Raw genomic sequence first — 26873 nt, forward strand, 5'->3', positions numbered from 1 at the left:
TACACATAACCTTTTCCAACTCATAAATAATAGGATAATGCATTTCAGCGCATTTGAACGCACGTCCTCCTAAATTGGTAACAATGTCCATACCAATCGAATTAAGACTCAATCGACATATATTGTATGGTTTTTTAAGTAAAACTTTTAAAAATATCAGCAAATTAATTAATTTCACATTAATATATTATCATATTAATTAATATTATCTTTTAATATCACATAATAATATTAATAAATTATTATTTTAATATTAATTTAATAATATAATTAAGAATAAAATGTATTCTAATCAATTAAAAAATTAAATTCGTGTTTTATATATATTATTGATTAATTAATATTTTTAAAATTTAAAATTTTATAGAAATTAAAATTTCTGGTCTATTAATTGGAAAAAAATTGTGGTGTGGTTATTAGCAGAACAATAATAATGTTTGTCAGGTCACCATCTCCTATCTTGACATTGGCAAGTGGAAATGGATAAAAATAATAATAATCAGGAAAAATGAAAGCTTTTTAATAAAGTATTATAGGAAAAGAAAACAATCACGCGATTTAGCAGCCATCCTCAGATTCTCTTTCCTACCTTAAAACCACAAACTCTCTTTGTCTCTCTGTTTCTACTTTCACTTTGCATTTTTCTTGATTCCTTCCTTCACGACCTCAATCTCTAGGTACAATGATTTTTTCCCATTTTTATTCAAATTTATATCCTTTTTTCTTTGTTTTTATATTCTATTGATTCGATCTTGTTGTACAAAACTAATCAATCTTTCGGATTGGGTTACCTGATCTGCTTATCTAGATTAACTGTTTCACTTTTCTTTTTTAGTACGAATAAATTTTGTTCCGTAATTGTTTACGAAAAAGCAAAGGATTATGAAAACAAGCACAGCAGCTTAAACTGAAGAGGTAGAGATTGTAAAGGTTTGATTAAGAATTTGAAGAATCAGGCTATTAAATTGTAATGGGATTTCACATATTTGAGGAATTCGAATTGCTTTCTTATATTTTTTGATCCAAATATATTGGTTCTTAAGATCTTCCTTTTTGCTGCTTTACCTTTTTCCCTGCATTCATTGATGGATTTGCTGTGTTTTTTTTTTCTTTCTCTGATTCAGTTTTGTGAAAATGTGGGTCGTTTGTTTTTGATTTGTTGGATTTCAATGTTGGACCTTTTGCAATAATCTTTTTACTTGTTATTTTTGGCCAAGATCTTAGAGAACTTTCTGATTGCAATGATAATAGAAGTTGATGTTTGATCAGATTTTGTGTTTCATCCTTTTGTGTACGACTAATTCTTGGTTGTTCAAAAGTGACTGTATCCTAGGGATAGGGTAAGGGGATTCCAATCCTAGTTCTTCTAAATGTTACCTTTTAAGATAAATCCCCGGGGTCACCCCTAAATGTTTATAGTTTACCTTTGTGATTTTACCTTTCCGAGGTTCCCAATCTAAATTGATTGATTTGGTGAAGCTTGAAAGCGATGTTAGGAAAATTTTCTTTTCCTTCTTTCTTTTCAGATGTGTTGTAGGTGCAACATAGTTTCTAGGCTTTTATCATTTTTTATTTTTTATTTTCTAGCTATTTTTTTCCAGATTCTGGATAAATTGTTGCTTTTATTGATACTACCAGTTTAAATTCTTGTAGTTTTTAGCTAACAATGATGACAAGATCCTGAATTTTGAGAAAATGTGAGTGTAATCTTCATCTCTGAGCCTGAATATTTTTCAATTGTTGTTTTGCCTTGAAGGAGTGGCTACAGGTAAAATTACCATGGAAGCCTTTGTACTAGGAGTCAAATTGCATTTTGTCTCATTTTTTCAAAAAAAATGGGCAAATTATCATAGTACAATAGATCAAAGAGTTGGTCTATTCTGTTAAAAAATTTATCCATTTTTACTTTTAAAAACTAGTGTAACTAACAGAATAACCAGACAGTTACACTTGGTGTGCCATATTTGCCTCATGCCAACATAGAGGGACCAGTTTTTAGCAGTAGACATGGATAGAATTTTTAACAGAAGGATTAATTTACTTTTTAATCTAACGTATAAGGATTAATTTGCCCATTTTTTGGTAAAGGGGACAAAATGCAATCTAATTCTAGTATAGGGGCTTCCATAATACTTCTACCATTTTTTATTTTCTAGCTTTTCTTTCCATAATTTGGATAAATTGTTGCTTTTATTTATATACTAGTTTTAAATTCATGTAGTTTTTAGCTAACGGTGATGACAGGATCATGAATTTTGAGAAAATGTGATTGTAATCTTTATCTTTGAGCCTGAATAGTTTTGAAATGTTGTTTTTCCTTGAAGGAGTGTTTGTAATAAATGGCTTTGGTGACAACTGCTGAAGTCTGTGATGCAAATCCACAGCTAATTGTGAGCGGTGAACTTCGGGCCCTTCAACCAATATTCCAAATATATGGTCGTCGCCCAGTATTCTCCGGACCTATAGTCACACTTAAAGTGTTTGAGGACAATGTATTGATCCGTGAGTTCCTTGAGGAGAAAGGTAATGGCAGAGTTCTGGTTGTAGATGGGGGTGGTAGTTTAAGGTGTGCCATACTTGGAGGCAACCCTGTAGTTCAAGCTCAAAACAATGGGTGGGCTGGAATAGTGGTTAATGGCTGCGTAAGGGATGTTGATGAGATAAACGGTTGTGACATTGGGGTGAGAGCGCTTCATTCTCATCCAATGAAGGCCAATAAGAAGGGAATTGGGGAGAAACATGTCCCTATAACCATTGCCGGGACTAGAATCTGTGATGGGGAGTGGCTTTATGCAGACACTGATGGTATCCTCGTCTCCAAAACTGAGTTATCTGTTTGAGTTCCCTTTTCTCCCTAAAGATTAAAATCTGCAGGATGCATGGTAAGTTAGGTATGCGTTTCAGTCATTCCGTGCCTGAGTTGAGATTTTGAACTTTGGACATAATGTGATGTACTCTATTAATGTGTGACGATGAATGTATGCTGCTGATCTCTTTGTCATATTAATGTTATTTTGGTGTCTTTATAAGAAGGAAAAGCTACAGTCTGTAATAATATTTTTGGCAAATGAGAATGGTTAATAATTTGTTTCCATGAGAAGCTATCTGGTTCAAGAACATAGTATTAGGAAACCATATATTGTGTAGCTTTCGTGTGAACCGGCTTTTGAGGTTATTAGCTTTTCAATACAGGCTTAATTGAGCAGGAAGTCTTTAAAGGTACCTAATCTATTTTTTTGTCAAACGTCTATCACTGAAGTTGGTCTATATGCCGTTAGAGCCGTTAAAAAAAAATTTCAGTCAATAGGGTAGCATCATACCACCACTCCATTAAAATATAATTAAAATTTTATTTTATATTAACATTAGATAAAATAATTATATTAATATTATTAATTGTTGTGTTCCTCTCCTAAGCATTGTTGGTCTTCCCTTACCTTTTCCATCTTGACTTTCAGTCCTCTCGCTTCACCCTCACTTTCAAACGCTTCTTCCTCATTTTTGGGTTCCATGCCACATGATTGATACTTCTGGGAGCCTGGGAGCCATGGGACGGTGGGGAGAAGGGGGTTAAGATTAATATAAATAAGCTAAATGCTCAAATTAAATACAAACATTTTAGGAGTTACTCACATAAGGGTTAAACCTATCAAAATGTTAATATAAAAGCCTAACTTTTACAAAAATATTCAAATAAGGACTTTTAACGTATTTCGGCCCAAGCTGAGTAAAAATTAGGTGAAGTTTAACATATTTTAAATTAAACACATGAAAATTAAATCAAGTATTACTTGAAAATAAAAGAAAATAATAAAAACATAATTTGAGACCTGATATACAACATTTGAGGTGCTCGATTTGATAAAAAATAATTTAGGTACCTAACTCAAACAAAAGCAATAGTGTAAGGGCCCTTTGTTTAATTAAGCCTTGAATATACAAAATAACAAGGCACTGGTTTTACATAAAATAAGTGAAATACAATATTAAAATATGAAGGTAAATGGTAGGTGGTCACTTTGAAGTGTAAAAGTGTTAAGGCCCATTTAGTTGAATCCTAGTTAAATTGAAAATTGTACTTTTACAGGATAATTATTGTAAATCCTAAAAGATAAATATGTATAGAGTTTTAATCCATTAGGACTCTCTTATTGTAGATGAGAACTAATCTCAGCCATTGATGTAATTTGATCTGTACCGTTGGATCTAAGGGAGTTCAATATAAATAGAGTCCTCTTCATTTGTATTCATTCTATTCTAGAGTTAAAGAATATTTTTGAGAGCATTTACTCAAACACTTTGTGTGTTATTCTTTTATTGTGTTTTTCTGTTCGTTCGTGGCTTCTTTCTCTTTTGAGTTTACTTCTGTTTTATTTCAGTGCCTTCGAGAATTTCTACTAGAATTCTCATTTTTAAAGAGTAAGGCTGACTTTGGCGGATTTGAACCTAAGAAATTGCCTAAGGTTATGCAGTTTGCCAAACTAAAGTTTTAGTCCCGTGACATTAAACTGTAGTGGCCACTATGACTTGGCACTACGAAAATTTGTGTAAACAAAATAGAGATAACACTTTTGTTTATGCAGTACGATTTTCTTACATATACGAGCCTAGCTCAGTGAGTAAATTCACTATCTTTAATCCACAATACAACAAGTAAATCACACTCTATCACTCTCCAAGTATAGAGATCTCATCTTTGTACCTAAAAACTAGAGCACCCACCTCCAAATATTTTCTCTAAGAACTTAGGCAGTAAACACTTTAACTATGTTTACAATAATAGTTTGCACTCTCTCATAAAACAACTCCTCAATGAACAAATTAGAATGCATTCAATAAGCTCTCATTATATGACCTAGACAAGCCTTCAACATATATTATATTTTGCTTTCTAACATAGAATCTAAGGGAAATATAAAGTAACTTATTAAAAATTGCTATTACAATATCAATAATCAAAGTACAATCAATCGAATATTTTATTTCCAAAATAGCTACATAGTCTTCATCGATCATTCATGTTTCAATGGTTGATTTGATTAACTTGAATCCAATCCAATATCCAAATGCAAAGGATTGTTATTCCATAAATGAACCAAAACTTCATTAAATTGTCAAACCAAATAAGGCAAGTTCTTAACCATCTCAGTGGCAATCTGCAATTGATACTATTAAGTGCCACTAAGGAACTCCTAGCTTATTTTGCCTCAACAATCCCCCGTTTTAGAAATTTGATAAACAAAACCAAACAATATAGGAAGCTAACTACCACAATCAACAATAGCTCCCCTTTAGCACAAATCTTACTCTACTTAGCTCAGCTTAATACATAATATAGTAATTTTAACTAATGCTATATCTAGAAATTCACACAAACAATCAAAATACTAAATTATAACTAAGCAACAGATAAGGTAAGACAACATATCATCAAAGTTCCAAATCAATGCAACAATCCCATAGCATCCACAATATTAGAATCAGGAAATAAGTATCATCATCTCACTTATGCAGACCAAACCAAATAAGTTCAAAAGAAAAAGAAATCACTAGCACAAGGTCAGACGCATCTCCAATGTCAATAACATTTTCTTCTACAAACATAAGCAACTTCATCAATTAGTAAAAAATGTAAGTAGCTTCATCAATCAGCAAAATGACATATACTTCTCATATAAGATGACAATAGCAATCATTCAAAGCTAGTAGCTTTCAAATATCTACTTCTACTCCCAATTATCTATACTCTACCCCCATTTTTGTTCAACAAACTTTCCAATTAGAATGCTAAAAATCCTTACTCTCATGATTAGACTAAGGCAAAACTATGCTTTGTGTAAGACAGATCCTTGATGTTTTCGACTTTCAACCGAACAGTTTTCCGCTATTCTCATACCACGAATCACTTCGAGTGTAGGCTCAAACAATCATGAATCAAACACATAACCAAAATTAATTTTCTTACTTTTAGTAGGAAAGTAAATTTCTCTCTATATATAGAAATCAGTGTTGGATCTGGTGCCCTAATTGTAGTATATTCGTTTGTATATTTGTAATTTTTTTGAACAGATTGGTTAATAAAATTATTCATGAATTACATTAATATCCTTTGTATAATGTCCTCATGTGGTTTTTGCATGTAAATCAAAATAGAAGCAAATATTAACTCACTGGTTGTCTAATATTTAATTAATACTAAGCAATATTACGTGGTCAGATTGTAATACGGAAGGACATCTTATATTAGCAGACAAACCTAAACAAGTCCTTAGTCTAATTGAGAATGAGCAACCTGATTGAAAGACTAATATGCTACCTATCAAGCCCAATTGGGGAGATACTCAATACAAAACATCCAAAAAATGAAATTGAGTTGATAATTGTAGGATATTAAAAGATGTTTAGAATTGATAAATTGAAATGAATTATTATAGTTCAAGATTTGAACTAATCGAAAGATAATCGAGAAAAAAAAGAAATTCCATATTAGTCCTTGACACATTGTCTGTTGCCATTTTTGTCAGGTGAGTTCATTTGTGACTCCTTTTGTTAATTCATGATATGTTTGTATTATTTTATTTTGCTTTCTAGTTTGAATTGTTAGGTATATATATATATTGCATCAAATGGTCTAAATCGAAAAAAAATGAAACATATGATAAATATGAATAGATACGTAGTATCAATGGTTGTAGAATTGTTATGTGGTTGGGCAGTATGTATATGATAATGTTTGAAGGTCAAAATGTATATGTATTATTATTCGAAATATGAAAAGTGTGTATATGACTACATGATTCGAAATGACATGGAAATGGTAACGGTACCCGTGTGAATCTTGTAAACATTTTGAATACGAATGACATGTCATTAGGGTTCCAAAAGGAAATCGGGTGTTGTGATCAAGGATTAATTTGATGACTTGAGGTCCAACATTTGGACAGTATGTATATGATGATGTTTCAAGGTCAAAACCTATATGGATTGTTATTTGAAATATGAAAAATGTATATACGACTACATGATTTGAAATGATATGGAAATGGTAACGGTGCTTTTATGAACTTAGTAAACGATTAGAATACGAATGACATGCGATTAGAGTTCCAAAAGAAAATCTGTTGTTGTGATTAGGGATTAATTCGATGACTTGAGGTTCGACATTTGTTGCGGATTCCCTGAAGATGGTGTTAGCAACATCGAACTAAGCTAGCGTTAGCAACTTTGATCCAAAGGTAGTGTTAGCAGCCCGATAATGTCAATATATGTAATCAAATCAGTCCCGTGTATTCGAGTTCAATTTACTTCAGTTTTCCGAGCAAAAGATAGAAATGGAAATGGTACTATATAGAAACGATATGGTTGGAATGAAAATATATATGAATGAAATTATATTCATATGTTATAAGTTGAATATGAATTTATTTGTATATATCATATGACGGAATGTTAAATTTCTATATAATTGTGTTATAAGCTCATAGCATGAAATTGAACTAACTTATTTGATGTATTTGTTGAATGTACATGAAAGTGTAAGATGCCAAAGAAATGTCATATTTGTACCAATGTATTTCAATTGCTAAATTGTTGTAATGTTAAGGTAAGATAAGTAAATTTTAAATGGACTTACAAAGCATTTAAAATGCTTACCCACTATTTTATTTTTCCTTGTAGATTGTCGTTTTATGAAACGTGTCAGTCGGATCACCTTGAAGCTTACACTACCCTACCATCGAATTGGTAGACCTTTGTTCTTTTTTAATTCTGATTTTGTGGCATGTACATAGGTGTGATGGATTGTCTATTTGAATGATATATGAATTGTAGGATATGTTATGCATAATTTTGAGAAATGGTAATGTTTGAGCTATGAAATATCTATATGTGAAATAGATATTTAATAAGTAGCAATTGACAAATGGAAGAAGTAATTGCTATGGTATTGAATGGATTATAAATGGTTAAATGTTATATGATATAGGTTGGATTTGTATAATTGATTTGGTTTGATTTGGGTACCATATTGAGGTATATTGGTTAGTTGAATGGAAATTTGTTGATGTTATGCTTTGATTATGAAATTGGTATGTATTATTGTGAAATGGTGTCAACTTGTGGCATATTGGTTTAGTTGATTTTGATATGGTATAAATGAGTGTTTGTGTATGTTTTTGGAGTGTTTTGTGCAGGTTCTTAGAATGCTTTAAGGAACCTTTTGATAAGTTTGGTTAAGGCATGAATTGGGCAACAAATTGGACATTTTTGACATTTTTACACTGAGATATATCAATACCAAGCCTTTTTCAATTGATTTTCAAACAAACAAAATGTCAAAATGGTATCAGTACCAAATGAAAGTATCGATACCTAAAAGAAAGTACCAGTACTTCAAGTAAAATACCGATAACTTTTATTTTAATTGGACTTTATGGATCATCGAAGTTAAATTTGGTATCAGTACTTTAAGGGGTATCGATACCAATTAAGAAAAAATTGAAAGTTTATAAATTAGCCCTATTTCATGTCTAACTTATCAATTAAGTTCTCGTAAGCTCAATTGAATTTCAGAAAAATTTATTTATCATACAATGACTAAAATTTTAGAATGTGTGTATGTTTAATTGATTCATTTTTTATGATTTTTTGTTGGTAATTGCTCCCGTAACTCGGACTGGACGATCAGGCTGGGTGATGGGTGTTACAATTTTGGTTGTTGCCTAATGTGAGCTGTGCAATTAGAAGTCTTCAGATTATTGAGCAACTTTCAACCCTTTGCTCTCCTATCATTGAATTCATTAATGATTTGCGAATTAAGTGGGTTTGATATCATTAGAATGGGTCGTAACTAAAATCTTAGGGAAGTTGTTTAATTGAAGTATGAGTAGTTAATCTAAACTTAAGGTTTATATCGATTAACTAGATTAAATTGAATGAACTTAAAACCCTAAAATTGATGACTCTAGGTAGAAATTTAGGTAAATGAGACTGAAAGGAGATTTTATTGGGAACCAATTCAATTGTCCTTTTTAGATCCATCAGGTCGAAAGATAAGTGGACTAAATTGCAAGATTGGTGAAATTATAGGCTGAAAGGTATTAATTGAACTAGTTAAGAATTAATCAGTAAATATTACTAAGTCTAGATTAATTACAACCATGGAAATTGATCAACTCCTATTTGTCATTTCTGATTTATTTGTTTGCCAATTTATTATTTTTGCAATTAAATCCTTTTCAGTAGTAGTTAATTTTATACTCTTAATTTATGTTTAGTCGTACTATACTAAATAGGGTAGTAGCTATTTAGACTTAGTTTTGTATGTTCTTTATTACTATTTAATTCAATTTTAGTTATACCTTATTTGGATATGATCATTGGAATACTTTTGTATTTGTTGTAAATCTAAAACTATATTACAATTTGACGTGTATACTTGTATTACATTACAATTCCATATTTGTTATTTAAATTGTTTCTCGATGCACACACATCGTGGTGAAAATAGCTTCCACTGAGGATTTTAATGGATCATTCTCAATCTGATTTCTTCCATATGAATCTTCATCATCGATCACCATATTAATGGGCTCCATCACCTTTTGTGTCCTCTTGTTGTAGACTCTATAGGCTTTACTATTTGTGGCAAACCTTAGAAACACACCTTTATCAGACTCAGAATCAAACTTTCATTGATGCTCTCGATCCTTCAAGATAAAACAGGTACTTTCAAATTATGCCAAGACATATGGCAAGCCAGAAAAGCGTCTAAATAGTGAGTTTTTCGCCAGCAAGCCAGGAGGTCAGCTAGAAGCTTACCATTCTAGGATAACCATTCGGACATCGGATGGTCTAATATTCATCGAAAACATGAAGTTTTTGGTTACCAAACATCACGTGGGGTTAACTATTTCATCTCATCAAGTTAAAATGAATGATTGGATCTGTCCTGTCATAAACATCCTCGTCCCATTAAAGTCATCCCCCACACATTTTATAATGATGGATAGATGGCAAGTCCAACACGTTCATGACATCTTACAGAGGAACCCTACCTATAAATACCTCCAAGAATAATGAGGAAGGGGTCGACTCTTTAAGAATACTAGGCCTACACTAGAGATGTGCATGAGCCGGGCCGGACTGGGTTCTGGCCGGGCCCAACTAAAAATTTAGGCCCATTTGCTAGAATGGGCCTAAAATTTTGTCCAAGCCCGACCCGAATAAAAATGTTAAAACCCAGGTCTGACCCGGCCCGTCCATATTATTTTTTATATAAATTTAATATATATATATATATATAAACCACCAAAAATACTAAAAACATTAAATAAATATTTCTCAACAAATTGAAAATAAATTTTAAAAAATATGTATACTTAAATAACACTAAAATAGATGCAACTTAACAAGCAAATATTTCTAAAATAATAACAAAATTAACAAATGTCTTTAAAATAATAAAAATTAACAATAAAATAAGTTTTATACAATATCCAAATAATAACAACAAATTAGTAGCAACATAATAGTAAAATAATAAAAAAATAGGGAGAAAACAATAAGAAAATAATAGTAAAAAAACTTTTTGTCATGCGTTGAATTGGGCCGGTAGGCCCAGCCAAAAATGCCTTACGAGGTCTGACCGCTTTTTAAACGGGCCTTATTTTTTTACCCAAGCCCATTTTTCGAGCCTATATTTTTACCCAAACCCTCCCACATTTCGGGTGGGCTTTCGGGCAGGGCCGAGTGGCCCGACCCATGTACACCTCTAGCCTACACTTTGTCAACCGCTCTTAGCCTCTACATTCTTTTCACCTCACTCTTCATAACCTCTGGCCCTCCGCTCCGACTAAGTGAACTAGCCTTCATAGGAACCACTCTACTCTCCTTTATACTCCTCCCTTATTGTGCATTGTATCAATAATTGGAATGGTGAGCATAAAGAACATGGCCTTAAGTTCTCAAAGTGGTATCTCCATTGATCAAACCAACTAGATTAACAACCCAACTAGCCAAATCAACTTCTCCACCCCACCCAGCACACCTATCCCACTTGTTTTAAGATTCTCAATTGGCCTGAACACCACTCATATTCCTCTCTCTTTTACCCTTGCAAGAACTTTGTTACAGTATATGGGTATCCTCCTCCTACCCTAGAGCAATTGATAAAGGCTCTAAAAGATTATCTAACCAACCCTGTCACTCCTACTGCACCAACAGAAACTACTCTCCTAGTTACCTTGACTTCCCCAGCGACTACAACACCTTAATCATAGCTTGGTGTACCCATTCCTGGGCATTTTGACCATATAACCCGTTGTCTGCAGGAAGATGTAACCTGCCTCACAGCCATACAATCCCTACCAGTCGTGAATCCGATTCTAGTGGACCAAGGTTCCCACCAGCAAGCATCAGGCCCTCAGCCCCATGACTCAGAAACCTAAGAGAAATTGCAATGTTTGGAAGAGTAGTTTACTCAACAAGGGCGTCTCTTTAAAGAGCAACAAAAGCAGTAGTGTATCCTCGAATAAAAGAATTCCCAGAACAAACAACTCATTATTGAGCAAAAGGCTACACGAAAGGTTCCCAGATGAGAGAATTTAGTTCGCCAAAAAGATGAAGCTCAATCCACCCTCTATGGGGAGCAGGAGCACAATAATCTAAAAGACCTTTGTAGGAATAACACTGACCTCTTGAAAATATCCCAGCATTCTTAGGGTAATCACAATATCTTCGTGAAAGAACAACTCAAAACAAAAATATTTTGAAGGAAGAAACATTTTTAAATAATTTTAATAATTATTAATAAATTTCTATATTTTTGAATTTTTATTTTTGAATTGTTTTACAATTTTTAAGTAATTTTAATATCTTTTATAATTTTATAAAATTTTTAAAAATAAAATTAATTGCAACATGGTATATATGTGAAATGTCATATCAACATCTACCATAAATACCAACAAAGTTATCATTAATTTTTCCATCTATTTAAAAAGTTTTGACAAAATAGAAAGTTCAAGAGTCAAATAAAGCTAAAAATGGGCTTTTTTATTTAAATAACTTTTTATTAATTAATTAATTAATTATTTTTATTAAAAATAGATTATTTTAATAATTAATTAATTTTTTGAGTTATTTAAATAAAAAAAGCCTAAAAAAAAGGAAGATAGAGGCTAAAATGGATTTTTATATAATTTAAGGGCTAAAAAAGTTTTTAATAGAACTTTAAACATAATATACCAATAATTTTGATTAAAGAGGTACTGACTTGGTGGAAGGGCTTACCTTTTAACACTTCTGACAACAACCTGAGTTTACCCGAAGAAAATAAAAATCTCTTTAACGGTAGTAGAATCTCCTATTTAATTTTAGACTTATCCAACGTCTTATATCTAATTTGTCTTGAACTAGAGTTTTCAAATTCAATTCAATTTAGCTTGAATTACTATTTAGTAATAAAATATTTTTTATATTCAATAATAAAGTATAAATTTATTTTTAATAGTTTATTATTAAAATATAAAAATAATTTTTAATAGTTTAGTATTAAAACAACTTTAAGTATATCTTTGGCAAGTGTTGATGACTTTACTCTAATCAAATAAACTCCTTTAATTTGTTATAAGAGTTTTTTATTAATTTACTTTTTATAATAAATTTGATCTGGTTTCGTAGACATTATATAAATTAAAATAGAGATGGATACTTAATTGGATCACGATAAATCACATTATAGTTGTTATACATAATTAATCTCGCACCATAAAAAGAGAGACTACCCACAAATCTAGTTCTCAGCCTCCTTTGCCCAAAAGAAGCCCCAAATTGATAAGCCAAGAGAGGGCATTGCCTAAGAGGAACCTTGCTCGACTTAGAGACCAAGTGACCACTCCAAAATTTTGAGGAAATCTATCCAATACAGATTTAAGTTAAGAATAGTAGGGTCAAGTCCAATCATATCACATCCAACCACATCCTACCAAGGTTCTCCCTGACCCTATATCTATACCTATTTAATAGGGCATTCACCAAGCGAGACCCTCATCAGGCCTACGACCTTTATAAAAGGTTTAATATCATTTTTTTGCCTGAAATTCTCACTTTGTTCATTTTACTACTTTTTCCATTCAAAAAATGGTAGTAAGCGGTTATAAAATCCTCTTCCTCTTCTTTTCTTTTAGTAGCGTAGATAGCACCAAAAGATTATCTAAGAAACCTGCCCAGGGAAATGGGAAAAAGTATTGAGTTTGGTGATATTGTTGATGCCCTTACTTTGATGGCTCATGCTTCTCCCAGGCCATGTATTGTGGAATTCAATAAGTTGTTGGGGACTGTTTTGGGAATTAAAGATTATGCGATTGTTGTTTCTGTTTGTAAACAAAATGGACTTGCTAGGAATATCCCGTGATGCTTATACTCTCAACTTTGCATCAAGGGTAAATAGAAGCTACCTAAATCCATGTGTGTTTGGACGAATAACTGAAATGAGATGCTCGGTTATGTAATAATTTTCTTGTATTCTTCAGCTAAATGTTTCCCACCCACAATTTGAATTGAACTCCACTGGGAAAATACAAGCAAATGCACAACTCAAAAAATGATTGAGCAATACAAATAACCCAACTAAACTTCATTGTTTTCCTCCTCCTAGGTTTTCTATAGTTTCAGTTACAAACACATTCAACCACCTGCATTCACAAACACGGTTCAAAACAAAATGCAATCATTTAAAAGAACTTGTGGCATTTAAAGACGTCTAGTAGTATACAGAAATGTGTACCTGCAATCACTGAATATCATCATTTTCACACTTTCAGAGCAGCTTTGTGAACCATGGTTTCTTTGTGTATTTGGTGGCAACTCTTCTCAACAAGATCAAGAAGTTTTTCCAAGTTCACAGCCCATGAGTTGAGAATTTCATTGCTATCCTTTGCTACCTGGAAGCACACTATTCCCATTGGCCGGTCAATCTTTGCTACCAGTGCCTTTGACACAACCATTTCAGACAGATGCTTCTCAGCTTCCTGGATTGAAGTCAGGATGGAAACAGCATTAGTCTCTTTTATTATGTATTTCAAACAAAAGCCTAGGTAACTACCGAGAAGGAAGCATGCAAACCTGGACAGTGAGACACAACAACTCTGCCAGTCTCTTCAATGTAATCCTTGAGTAGTACCTTGAAACAACAAGGATATTCTGAAAAAGAGCACCAATTTGGTTGCTGGTGAGAAATAGATAAGAAATTAGCTAGTGGACAAAACCATATAACAGGAAGGAGGGTGCCAAATTACATGCTCTATAATTCGCTGTTTCAAATCTTCTGCAGCTTTGTCACCCAAAGAACCTCCAAGCATGTTCTTCTCATTCTCAAATTCATCCTTATAAGAACTCCAAAGGGATGTCCACTGGATGACCTCCATTGTAACCAACTGTTTCAACAGCAACCTACCACGCAAGATTCAATAATTTGTGGTTGAGCATTCAGATTGAAAATCATTTTACAGACCTACTTAGAGCTTGGTATTTTCACAAGCACTAAATTCACCAAGGACATACCTAAATTTTGGAATCTCAGAAAGATTCTTATCCTCCAATGTGGAATTAAGAAGGCTTGACTGCATTGGATCATGTGGAGCCAGGATTAAGTACCAACAGATTTTTCTCAAGACCTGCAAGGAATAACATATATGAGAACAGCTCAACAACATGGAAAGGGGATATATTGAGATGTGCTTTACCGGTATCCATTGAGATGGGTTTTCCCTGATGGAAGGAATCTCGTATATCGCCTTATAGCAACGACAAATTTCAAGATAGTCATTGTTATGGAAATAATACCTGAAGAGAAAAGGAAAACATATTGTAAGATAAATACAACCACATAGCAGCAGAGGAAGTTATTCACAAATTCATTTCACCTCCAACCACGTTGCACTTTGATGGGCTCTACGGTGAAATGAAGACACTATGATTCTCATTCTTGCATCAAATAACAGACAAACTTATATCCTATTACAGTTTGTAAATTTTAAGGATCTATTTTTCAAATAACAATAGGCTTTTTTCCTTGAATTATCTCCAGGTTTAAGTTTCCATGAAAGATAAAAGATTTCTAGCCCAAAAAAAGTAGAAAGAAAATTTTTCATCATCTTGAAAATAAGGATCAACCCTTGCACCAATAAGACATCAGAAATAACAAGCAACAGAAGCAAAACATTCACTATGGTCTTTGGCAGATTTCATCGTAGACAGAAATGCCACATTAAGCAATATAACTTGTGGTCCTTTCTATTATCAGCTCACATCAGTTTTTTTTTTTTTTTGGGGGGTTAGATTCCGAATGAATGCCCTTTTCTCTTCATGATTCTTACAAGCTTTGGACGAAAGGTGCATGCAACTTAATTGAGCCCCAATAAAACATTCAATTTATATAAACATCAAATTTTCATTACAATCAAACCACATCCCAATTATTCCAATCACTTGAATGTGTATTTGATAAGACAACTACACAGACTAACCAACTTGAGAACATATTATTTCCACATAGCATTCTTTTTTTCCCAAATCAATATTGGTTTTGACAACCTTCACCCATCTACCTCCCCCAAAAAAAAAGAGAAAAAAAGTGGAAAAGGAAAAGATACCACAACAACAATTAAGTTCTGAGGTTAAGCTAAGAAAGCATAAATATTTGTGTGACTAGGTATTTACATAAAATTGATACCATTCTAACAAGATACAAAAAGTAATCAAGAAACTTTAAACCTTTCAATAATGATTATCAAAACTCAACCAAAATGTTTACAAGAAAATTGACCATGAAAAGTTGATTGTTTGTGAGCAAAGAGGGAAATACCGTATCATCAGTTCATAGTAGATACGCTTCAATTCCAATAGTGAAGGTATATCAGCTGGAGGCTCCTCTACAACATTGTCACCTTCTTTCGGTTTCTTCTTTTCCTTTGAGCTGTCAATATCAAAAACTCTAGGGCTAATCTTCCTTGAAAGAATTTGAGCACGAACATAATCCTGACGATCTAAGCAGAGGCGAACCTGCAAATTTAATTATAAACCATTTGACAGAATTATCATTGCATCTATAAGATAAGATAAGATTAACAAAAAGGGGCAATGATCAAAATAAGATGCCCATACTTGTTCAAGGATGAAGGCGATTTTCTCAGTTTTGGCCATGGCACCAAAAGTTTCCACCTAGAGTTCAGACCAATCAAATAGTAAGAAAAGGGGGGATAAATGCAAAGATCCAGGAAGCTATCATCTTACTATAGTGGAAACTTACAGCAACTTCTTGCATTAAATCTGCAGCTTCAGCAATAAGGCCCTGTTCTTCTTTAATCTTTGCAAGTTTCTTGATCAATCTTGCTCTCTCAATTTCAACATAAATCTAGAGAAGGAAAAAGTTTGTTTAGACAAAATTACACCAATAGACAGGTTACATCAGATAACCCAAAAGAACATAACATCAGAACTCACTTTTCCAGCAGACACACTGTTCAGCGTCTTGATTAGCTCTATACGAGTTTCAAGATCTGGTGTTTCATCAATGTACTGCATTGCTTGTTGAACCATTGCAGTTACTGCCTGCATAGTGCAGATAAACAAAGAGCTCATTAACAATAGTAATGCCAATCAATATAACCTCCCAGATGTTGCTCTAATAGTAGGTAGAACATTTTAGAAGACATTGGAAAACACTTAATCAAATCGAATGAATGTAGCAATATGTCAACATTTCTGGCAAAACTGATTTACAAAACTAAAAAGGGGCACGAATTTAAAATGCAGTCACGTGCATTTTTGGTCGAGTTACACTTATCATGCTTGCAAATGCAATGGGTGCTATTCGGTAGTAGACTTTTAATTTTGAACAATTTATTTGTATAACAAAATAATTATAACTATAATCATATAATCTTATTTTAGATCATTTTAAAACAATTTATTGCATTCTATAATCTTTTATTCATAACGAAAATTAAAATTGTTTATATTAATTATAAAATATTATAGTGAAATATTCATACTCATAACATCAAAATAAATTTATAATCATAAATATATATTATGATATTTATTTCATTATTAAAGTAAAATCTAGTTAATATTTATTTATTTTTAATCTTAAGAAAGGTAAATTATGAAATGTAAAACTCTTTAAATAATTTAACTTTTAGCACAATAATTCATTTGACATTTTACATAAATTAATATTAATTTATAATATAATGGTGTCATTTTTAATTATCGTTTAATGTTACAAGGTTGGTCATGCTTCTTGGGCCTTCTTAATCGCTTAACACTTGCCAAGGCTTCAATTGACGCTATATACTTTTTAATATCTTCCCTCGTCTGTTTAACTGAGAATTGTAGCTTCTTTAGATTATTCTTTGCAGCTTTGGGGACAAGATTGATATTTAATCACTTCAGGCTGAACAGTGGATAAGAAGAGCAAAGGGGAAATAGCCTCTGCAACAATTAGCCACTAGCATTTCATAAAGTGGGGAAATAGTGAAGCTTCATAAAGAGGGGTGTGGCTTTTATAAGAGAAATCGAGGTTGGTAGCTCAAGAACTGCAAAGGCGAAGAACTGATAATGGTGAAGGCCAAAGAAATAAGTAATTTAAGGAAGCGTAGCCATTAGCAAGCTGGGCAATGTTGACTTATTGAAGAGTGAGCCAAGCCAACAGAAGGATGAATAGTGAGAAGGGCAGGATGTAAAGGCAACATAGATTTCTGGAAACCAGAAAAAATTTAGCTCCATGGTAAGCTGGCAAGATGTGTTGTCTATTAATAGCAACTGAAACTTGAACCGGTCAGCAACTAAATGTTTTCTGAGGGCATACAACAATAGTACGCTTGTGACAGAGGTAGCATATATAGTTTGTTGAAACCGATCTTCATTTATTATTCAAATTTACTAACAAATATAACTAGATTGCATGAAAAGTTTGCATCAATTAACTGGAATCTATGGTGGTATTATACTAATATGAACTAATAAAGGCTTGAGAATATGAAAATACAAATGGACTAAAAACATCAGAGCTAGTCTATAAGATTCCTTACTAATATTTATCAAAACAAAAGCTTCCTACTACATAACTGTGCAAATAAATAAGCGTAAATAAACATTTCATGTCAATAGGTAGAAAATAAAAGAGCACAATCAAGCAAGGAAAGCTAGGAGAAACTAGGGGTGAGTATTCGATCGAGTCGAGTCAAATCAAGTCAAAAATTTTTGAGTTAGTCGAGTTAACAAATCCTATTTTAGCAACCGAATTCAATTTGAATTTTTTTCGAATCGAATCGAATCGAGTCAAAAAATTTCGAGTCAAATCGAGTTGAGTTAACGAATACTATTATTTATACTTAATGTTGCGTTTAGGTGGACCGATTATTTAACTAGTAGACGAGATATAATATTATTTAATTGCATAAACAATAAAATGATATGGGTAAACATTTATCAAAACGACGTAGTTTTGTCTTTTCTTATTCGGATTTTTGGATAACTCGAATTGTGTAATTCATATTTGAGTTAAACCGAAAAGCTTAATTTTTTATTCAAGTTGATCCGAATAACTTGATTAACTCAAACAACTTGAACTATTTAATTCAAAATTTGAATTTTTTATCGAGTTTTTTGAATCGAATCGGATTTTGCTCACCCCTAGGATAAACAGACCAATTAAGAATAAGTAGTCTAATTTACTATTTTCTTTTTATTAACTCTTACTCCTTTCATATCAGTATAACAGCAGTTGCACATTCAAGCAACAACAGGCTAGGAGGTAAAAAAAGAGAGAGAGGTGAGAATGGAACTGTTTCACTAGTTAGGATTATCAGAAACTGATAAACAATTTAGCATTCGATTCACTGTTTTCCTTCTTATTAACTCTTTCCCTTTCATCTCAGTATATCACCAGACACGATTCTCATCTTGAATCTATCTGAACTGAGACTTCGATCTTTTTTTCTTTGAACAATCTTTCTTGAACCTAAACTATACTAGCAAAAATAAGTAAAATTTTACTAGAGTTAATAGGCGAGTTATCTACTCTAAAAGAAGGTTCACAAATATATATAAACGGCCTTCTCTTCATATAATGTATGAATATCAAGTCCCATGCCTAGCTGCTATTCATTATAATAGAAAAGCAACAAAACTATTGTTTAAACAAAAAAAAAAATTATTTCAGTTAAATATAAGTACGAAATGTGATGCATTTCAATACACCCGCATCTCAAATAACAATTAGAACTATAAAATGATCTTTAAAGCAACAAAATCACCAAAAATTCAGAAAAGAAAAGAAAAAAAGAACCCTAAAAGTTCCCTGAAATAGCCGCCTCCACATAATCAATTTTGGTCAAGAGAAAACGTCAAAAATAAATTACCTGCTTAAGTTGACCTCGTTTCTTGGACAAATTAACGATTTGTTCGTTGAGAGATTTCCAATCTTTAGCTTCAAAGCAAAGCTGCAAAATGTCAGTAACCGCTTTCTTGGTTCCAGCGACATCGCCGGCGAAGCGCATCTGCTTCTCAACATTAAGCAACTGGTCGATCGCCGCCTCCAAATTTCCGTTTTTAGCCTCCTGTAAGATCTCCCAAATGAAAAAGGAAAATTGGTGAGAATTTGGTGTAGAAAAAAATGGAGATTTCAGATCTGAAGAGAAAAGAAGGGATGATTAATAACGGAAGTTTTACCATAGCTTCAGTCTTCAGATGACAAAACCCGGCGGCAAGAAAATGAAAATCCAAACTCTGTTTTTGCTTTAGTTGAGGAAATAACAAGAAAAGCAGATTTTAAATCCGAACCGGACAACCATGTCAAAACGGGTTTTGATTTTTTCTATTTGGTACATATGGAATATAAGGTTTTTTTCGCTAATTTTTATAACCATGCTGAAAAAAAAAACAGAGAATGGGCAGAAATTTTAAAATTTATCCATTTATATTAATTTTGGAGAGAGAATAAAAATCGTCTTGTAAGACACATTTTTCTTTTAACATTAATTCTTTCAATTATAATTTTTTTAACTGTTAAAAATATTCTAATAATCAATCTCGACTCAACATGAAGATGAAGATAAAGACGACGTCGATAAAGAGTCACCAATCTAAATAGTGCCATGGAACCTAAGCGTGCTCAATGCCCATCCAATTGTGGTATATATTAGGGGCAATAATGATTATGTTATTTGCAATTTTCTCAAATTGTATAAATCATTTTACATCTCAAATGTATACTTATTTACAATATACAAAATAAATTATTAAATTAATTTGTTTTGTAACATATCATATTATGAGTTTAAAATTTACAATTATTTCTATTACTTTTTCATTTTAGTTTTTCTCTATCCATTTGTTAAGTACAATATTTTGAGAAAACAAAGAATTGCTCAGAAAATTTAGAAACAGATTAAAATTTTGACTTACATATTGTAATATATCTTCCTTTAATAATTAATATTAACTTACACTTGACAAAAAAAAATAATGAATAAATGAATAAATTAGTATTTTCACTACATGGATTAGTGTTTTAATTAGGTCTTCTCCTCGATTTCATAGTTCATTCATTTTGGTCACTCCTGTTAAACCTGATTATGGGCTGAGCCAAGTCAATGCAAAATTTTAAAATCATTTTCTAGGCTCGGACCCAGCCTAGCTCGGAAAATAGGCCTAAAATTTTGCCCAAGCTCCACTCAAATAAAAAATACTAAACTCGAGACCGACTCGGCCCGCTTATATTAAATTTTTTATATAAAAACAAATTTAAAAATATAATACATCAAATATATATACTAAAAACATTCAAATAAATGTTTCCCGACAGATTGAAAATACATTTACAAAAATCTTTATACTTAAATAACACTAAAATAGTTACAACTTAGCAAGCGAATACCTCTAAAATAATAACAAAATTAATAATAAAACAAGAGTTATATATCCAAACAATAATAATAATATAGTAGCAATATAATAGCAAAATAACAACAAAATGGCAGCAAACAACAGTGAAAAATTTTAAGCAAATTCGGGTTGGATAGGGCCCAAAAGATCTTACCCGAGCCCCGAATCGTTTAGAAAACGAGCCTTATTTTTGTTCAAACTCATTTTTCAAGCCTATATTTTTGCTCAAACCCTCTCACTTTTCGGGCAGGTGCCCCGATGATACGATCTTGTCTCGTGAGTTGATTTCGAATCGTAGTGTTGCCCATTCGTAAAATAGGGAAGTTTTGTTCAATTTGGAGTTGAGTGAATTCGGATAAGTGTAGGCTAAAGCAAAGATGGTTTTTTAAGTGTTTTAGAATAGACTAAGTGAATGTTTCGGTTAAACAAAGAAAAATAAGATAACTTTGAAAGGAATAATTCGGATGGATGGAAAAAGGCTTAAGGTCCAAGAAAGAACCAATACTATAAGGAGTATTGACCCGAATCTTATATTGACTTTTAAGGTGGAAAGGTTGATAGTTAAAAAGGACCTTGACCCACTATCTATGAGGAGATAGGAACCAAAGGCATCGGGGTTGAACACCACACTCAAAGAGTGATAAGTTCACAAACAAAACAAGTTGGACACCACTAGCAATGCTAGATAAGTCAGCTTGAGTCTTAGAAGAATAATGAGAGTTGAATTAAACTCACAAAGATGTAAAAATTTATAAAAGTATCAAAAGTTTTCTTTAACCAAAATAATGCCTTCTTACAATCTATTTATAGGTACTATTATGACTATTCGAATGCCTATTTGTGACCTTTCACCTTCAGCAATTAACTAAGGTTATTATAAGCTTTAATTTCGTTTTTAACTCATGTAGAAAATCCAATGGTCATGTCTCTTCATTTGATCCTGGTGTAGATGAAAAGGCATGACTCTATCCATTAATGAAGACTTAATGTGTTCTTATTGTGCTTAGTTGATGTCCCTTCAATACTCTCTTGTAACCGAATCATAAAGTTTGTGTAACTTCCTCTTTTAATGGCGTCATAATGAAGGGAAAAAAAAACTCCATAAACTGATCAAATTTGAAGAGACACTCTTGTTCCATTTGAAAAGCCATAATAATCAGTTTTGAGTGCTTCAATATCCAACAAAAACGTTCCCTTTATACACCAGCAATTTAGTGACCAAATGCACACTCTTTTATGCCAAAACTGAACAACCATTTGAATGTGATAGCATTTGATTCTTCTTGGCAAACGAACAGCCCTATTGTAGCTTTAAAATATGTGTCCAGCCTTTTGAACTTTCCTACAACAAAAATTGAATACACAATTAATTTTATTTAAGAAAAATTAAACACACTATAACTTATGCATTAAAAAGTAACAGCCAAATTAAATAACACTTTAATACAAACAAATAAGATGTTTAAATGCATAATTTAATTAAGGTGTAAACTAAATGAACAAATGAGTTACCGAATGCATGATTTAATTTAATGATGCAAACTTAACTAACATGAAAGTTACATAATGCATAACTTTATTAAATGCAGAACACATATTAATGATGTTTAAACTATGACATAATTAAAGACTCATATTAATGATGTTCAAACTATGACATAATTAAATACACAAACTAAAATAACTAAAATGGATTGAAATCCTTATTTCCAGCAACAAAATATTACTAAGTTAAAAACGAGCTGGAGTTGAGCTCAATGGGCTATGAATGAACAAGATAGGCTTGTAGAAGGTTGCAAGGCTTGCTCGGGTGACTTGTCCACGTTTATTCAATGAGCCTAGCAACATTCTCTCCCTATACTTGATCAGCTAGAGCCGAAACAACCTCTTTGAATCTTTTGGTTCGAGCTCGAGTTATTGGTCCTAAAGGCAGCTCCAAAGGTTCCTTGTCAGCCCTTGATGAGTCTCGGGGCTTGGCCATATCACCCGACTCGTGATCAAGTCTACTCCTGTTAAAAACTCTAAAATAAATCTGACATGATTTATTTTTGACAAGTGAACCAATCATTGAATACCACATAACATAATTTACCACATTATAAATGTTGTATATTGCTTCAAAGGATTAAAATATAATTTGCCCAATACTATTTATTAACTAAAATAAAAGAGAAATAATAATTAAATAGTTGAAAAAACAAAGAAATCTGAACATTATCTCTTTCCTCAAATTTTAACTTAGAATTTAAAAAAAAACATAAAAAAGCTTTGATCAAAGAAGAAACCCCATCCAGAGAAATCGATAAACTACCTAAAAAGAAAATATTTAGCCTTTTTGAGTCTTAAATTTGACCTATTAAAGAGGGAAGTTTTGAAAGTCGCACAGAAAGAAGTTGAGAAATCTTTATAGGTTATGAAATATTTGAAGATCCATGCTTTGAGATTGATTGTTTGAAGGGAAAGTGGAAACCCCATCAAAGATCCCACTCAAAGCATGGATCTCAAGGTCAATTCAACTCTTCAAAGATCTCACTGTAACACCCCTATCCCGTAACCGTCGCCGGAATAGGATGAGACATTACCAGAAATTAGGAATCGGATCAGAACAGTAAAACTTTGAACCTTTTCTTAAATAAAAGATCATTTATTTATATAACTAATAGACACAAACAAAGATCGAATTTAAAACTTATAAAAGTAAACTTCCATAAGATGCCACATTCGCATGGCTTATATACAATAGTCAAAATATCATTCTATTTATAGTCTATCCTACAATAGTAGATAGTGTGACGAAGTGCTGACGATCCCCGAGCTAATAGTAAGAGTCAACGATCTACAAAAATAAACAGAGAAACATAACATTCAAAGTAAGCTTTCATAAGCTTAGTAAGTCTTAAGCAATTTAAACAGTTGAACTTAAAAACAAACCAAATGTTCGAAATCACATAACACTTTCTGAGAACAATACTATTTGGCTGATTATGCACAAACACATATCATTTTACTCCGTTTATACTCAAACTCATATAAACATAGTATTTACAAGCTTTCAGATTAACTTTAATTCTTTCAAATTTCACTAGTGTATCATTTCTTACCCACACTTACTTTCAACATTCATAGTTAAATAGCATATCAAAAACTATCTTGTAACTTTGCATAATAACTGAATGCACACATATACAATTATACATATGAATTTACAACATCTTTTCATACGCTTCTCATTACACATTCTTAATTCCTGTCAGATCAATCTCACATATAATATATATATATATATCACATACCTGAATCACTTAATGTGTAATACGAGTTCAATTTATCATCTTAGCATAGGATCTCGTAGTCATATACTTTATCAAATTCACTAACACTTGGCCTCCGAGGTATAAAACCCAAACATAACACCAGCACGAAGCCTACGGGACTTTAAACTCAGATATAATAAAGATTAGGCTCGGGATTTAACCCGGATATAATACTAAAGACGAAGCTCGGGATTTAACCCGGTATATTACCAAGACGAAGCTGCGGGATTTAACCGGATATAATTCCAAAGATATAGCTCATGGGTCTTTAAGCCCGGATACACATCAAATATCATGTATTTTTAATCATATATTAACACATCTCATTTAACATATCACATTAGTAGTCATTTGCTACATTCGGATATAAGCTCCATATGAACACCATCATTTACATTTCGGTTCAAAAGTCATAAATAAATATCACATATCCATTTCACCATTCAAGCTTAACCCATAGTGACCATTCGACTATAAGTCATATACATAAATTATTTATTGCACAACTTAATTCAAGTAGAACCAAAAGGTCACAATTCACCTAATATATACATATTGCTCACTGATTCGCACACAACCTTTCAAATTAGCAATTATAAGTTGGTTCCGCACATAGCCCATCCTTATCGATAATTTACGATGGTTTTACCCTTACTCACATGTATGACATAGGCATTTTTACCTATGCTTCTCAATTCACATTCATGATTCAATTCCAATCGATTTAACATGCATAAGTACATATCGCATACCTGACCAACTTAATGTATTGAACGAAATCGATTGTCGATTTAACACAAGCTCTCATAGTTGAACATAAACATGAAACCATTTCTTATATGTTCGATTCACATCAATCATCAAATTCATTTAATTCACATATACTTAATTAGGTTATTCGTACCTGAATAATTTACTTTACGGAACGAATCCACATATCGTATTAGCCCATAGTCTTAAAGCACCACACTTTTAATAGTTTACCTCATCGAAGTTCACATTTAATCACTTTAGTGCCAAGCCACATTTGGCTACCACAAAGGACTAATAATAATTTTTTTATACACATCATGGTTTCCTTTAGATATTTAATAATCACAAATCGTGATATCTCTACCAACACATATATGACATAGTTTACTCATTGTAACACTCATTTAGTGCATCAAATTTCCAAATCCAATTCAACTTAAGCATAATAGCTATAATCGGGTTATAGCCTTAAATCATTACATATTCGGCACATTAACTAAATAAAATTTACATTCTCTTTGCCATATTAATTTAACTCTTAGGCATATAAAAAGGAATCAAGCTTAAACACTTAAGAACTTACCTCGAATGTTACCGAATGATTACAACGGCTATTCGATTACTTTCTCTTTTCCCTTATCCGAATTTGTCCTTCTATGCTCTTGAGCTTAAATTCAAAGATTTTAAACTAGTCATTATTCGACTATTCAAGCATCACTTTATAAATATAATATATATATATATATTCGACTTTCATACTTACTGATCATAGTAAGCTTATAAGAAATCAATAAGCAACTCATTAACGAATTTTTTTGTCAATGTTTACCACATAATCATAATTTCACTGCAAGCTGTCTTCCTAAGCAACAGTCACTAAATCATTTATAACTGGAGCTACGAAACTCCAAATCAAGTGCAGTTAATTTTCCCTGAAAATAGACTCATATATATTTTATCCATAAAATTTTCAGAATTTTTGGTTTGGCAAATCAATACCAGATTTTTCTTAGAGTTTCCCTTATTTCACTGTTTGACTAATCTGACCACTCTTCACTACGAATCAAAATTCTCATTGTACAGAATAAAAATATGTTCTTGTTTATTTCATTTGTAATTAGACTCATTAAGGAGTCTAAGCATATAAACTTCATCTTATAACCATTTTTGTACAATTTATAATGATTTTATAAAAACAGAACAGGGGATCTAGAAGTCATTTTGACCCTGTCCCACATCACTTCAAATATCTTATTATCGGAATTTATTTTGATTACATGGTTTCTTTTATAAGAAACTAGACTTATTAAGCTTTAATTACATAATTTATTCAGCTTCTAACTCAACTTCCACAATTTATGGTGATTTTCCAAAATCACTTTACTGTTGCTGTCCCAAACAGATTATTACCAATTCACTCTTTCACACATTCTTTGCATACATATTATTCAAACATGTATATCACCAATCAATTTCATCATATATATCTATAATTTCACTTAAGCATAATATCAATACAACACATTGTGCTCAAATCATCATTCAAGTTCAAATCCGGCTAGCACACATATAAACACTAGTAACTAAATATTAACATTTGCATTTCACCATAATAGCCAATTGCCATTAAGAAATTAAACCACAATTATTCAATTTTACCAAGCTTTAACTTAATTTAACTTATAATAGTTCATAACACATTTAAAGCACATACATTACTAAATTTTATCCAAGTCACAATCAGCCATAGTACACCCAACACATTAGCCGATTTCCTACTTAGCATCTAATGCACATATATGCTTAATTCACCACCTAAGCAACATGAAACTCCATTACAATCACAATTATTCA

The 26873-nt window shown here is 32.0% G+C and overlaps 2 protein-coding genes across 3 annotated transcripts; one reads left to right on the top strand and one right to left on the bottom strand.

Moving 5' to 3' along the window:
• Positions 1 to 429: 429 nt before the first annotated feature.
• On the top strand, positions 430 to 3038 carry LOC108460992 (putative 4-hydroxy-4-methyl-2-oxoglutarate aldolase 2). Of its 2 annotated transcripts, none has more exons than XM_017760733.2 (2): positions 430 to 677; positions 2325 to 3038. In XM_017760733.2, the coding sequence occupies exon 2, from the start codon at positions 2340 to 2342 to the stop codon at positions 2838 to 2840; it is 501 nt and encodes a 166-aa protein (XP_017616222.1). In that variant the 5' UTR covers positions 430 to 677; positions 2325 to 2339; the 3' UTR covers positions 2841 to 3038. The 2 variants fall into 2 exon arrangements, with proteins under 2 accessions (XP_017616222.1, XP_017616225.1); XM_017760736.2 differs by having other exon boundaries at positions 491 to 915.
• Positions 3039 to 13503: 10465 nt separating this feature from the next.
• LOC108457667 (26S proteasome non-ATPase regulatory subunit 12 homolog A) lies at positions 13504 to 19951 on the bottom strand. Its single transcript, XM_017756729.2, has 12 exons — positions 19738 to 19951; positions 19428 to 19625; positions 16504 to 16611; positions 16310 to 16414; positions 16165 to 16221; positions 15866 to 16062; positions 14745 to 14844; positions 14563 to 14675; positions 14298 to 14451; positions 14125 to 14202; positions 13787 to 14030; positions 13504 to 13694 (listed from the first exon to the last, which is right to left on the bottom strand). Exons 1-11 carry the CDS (start codon positions 19738 to 19740, stop codon positions 13812 to 13814), a joined length of 1332 nt encoding a protein of 443 aa, XP_017612218.1. The 5' UTR covers positions 19741 to 19951; the 3' UTR covers positions 13504 to 13694; positions 13787 to 13811.
• Positions 19952 to 26873: the final 6922 nt, after the last annotated feature.

This window comes from Gossypium arboreum, chromosome 4 (assembly GCF_025698485.1).
Source record: "Gossypium arboreum isolate Shixiya-1 chromosome 4, ASM2569848v2, whole genome shotgun sequence".
In the NCBI taxonomy this organism is placed as follows: Eukaryota; Viridiplantae; Streptophyta; class Magnoliopsida; order Malvales; family Malvaceae; genus Gossypium; species Gossypium arboreum.

What these genes read in the sequence shown, in the direction of transcription:
- LOC108460992 (XM_017760733.2), top strand. Translation starts at nt 2,340, where the DNA reads ATGGCTTTGGTGACAACTGCTGAAGTCTGTGATGCAAATCCACAGCTA.
- LOC108457667 (XM_017756729.2), bottom strand. An exon ending in TACTATGAACTGATGATACG is followed by an intron (nt 14,845 to 15,865) that starts GTATTTCCCTCT and finishes TTTTCTCTTCAG; the next exon opens with GTATTATTTCCATAACAATG. An exon ending in TCTGAGATTCCAAAATTTAG is followed by an intron (nt 14,452 to 14,562) that starts GTATGTCCTTGG and finishes CTTGCGTGGTAG; the next exon opens with GTTGCTGTTGAAACAGTTGG.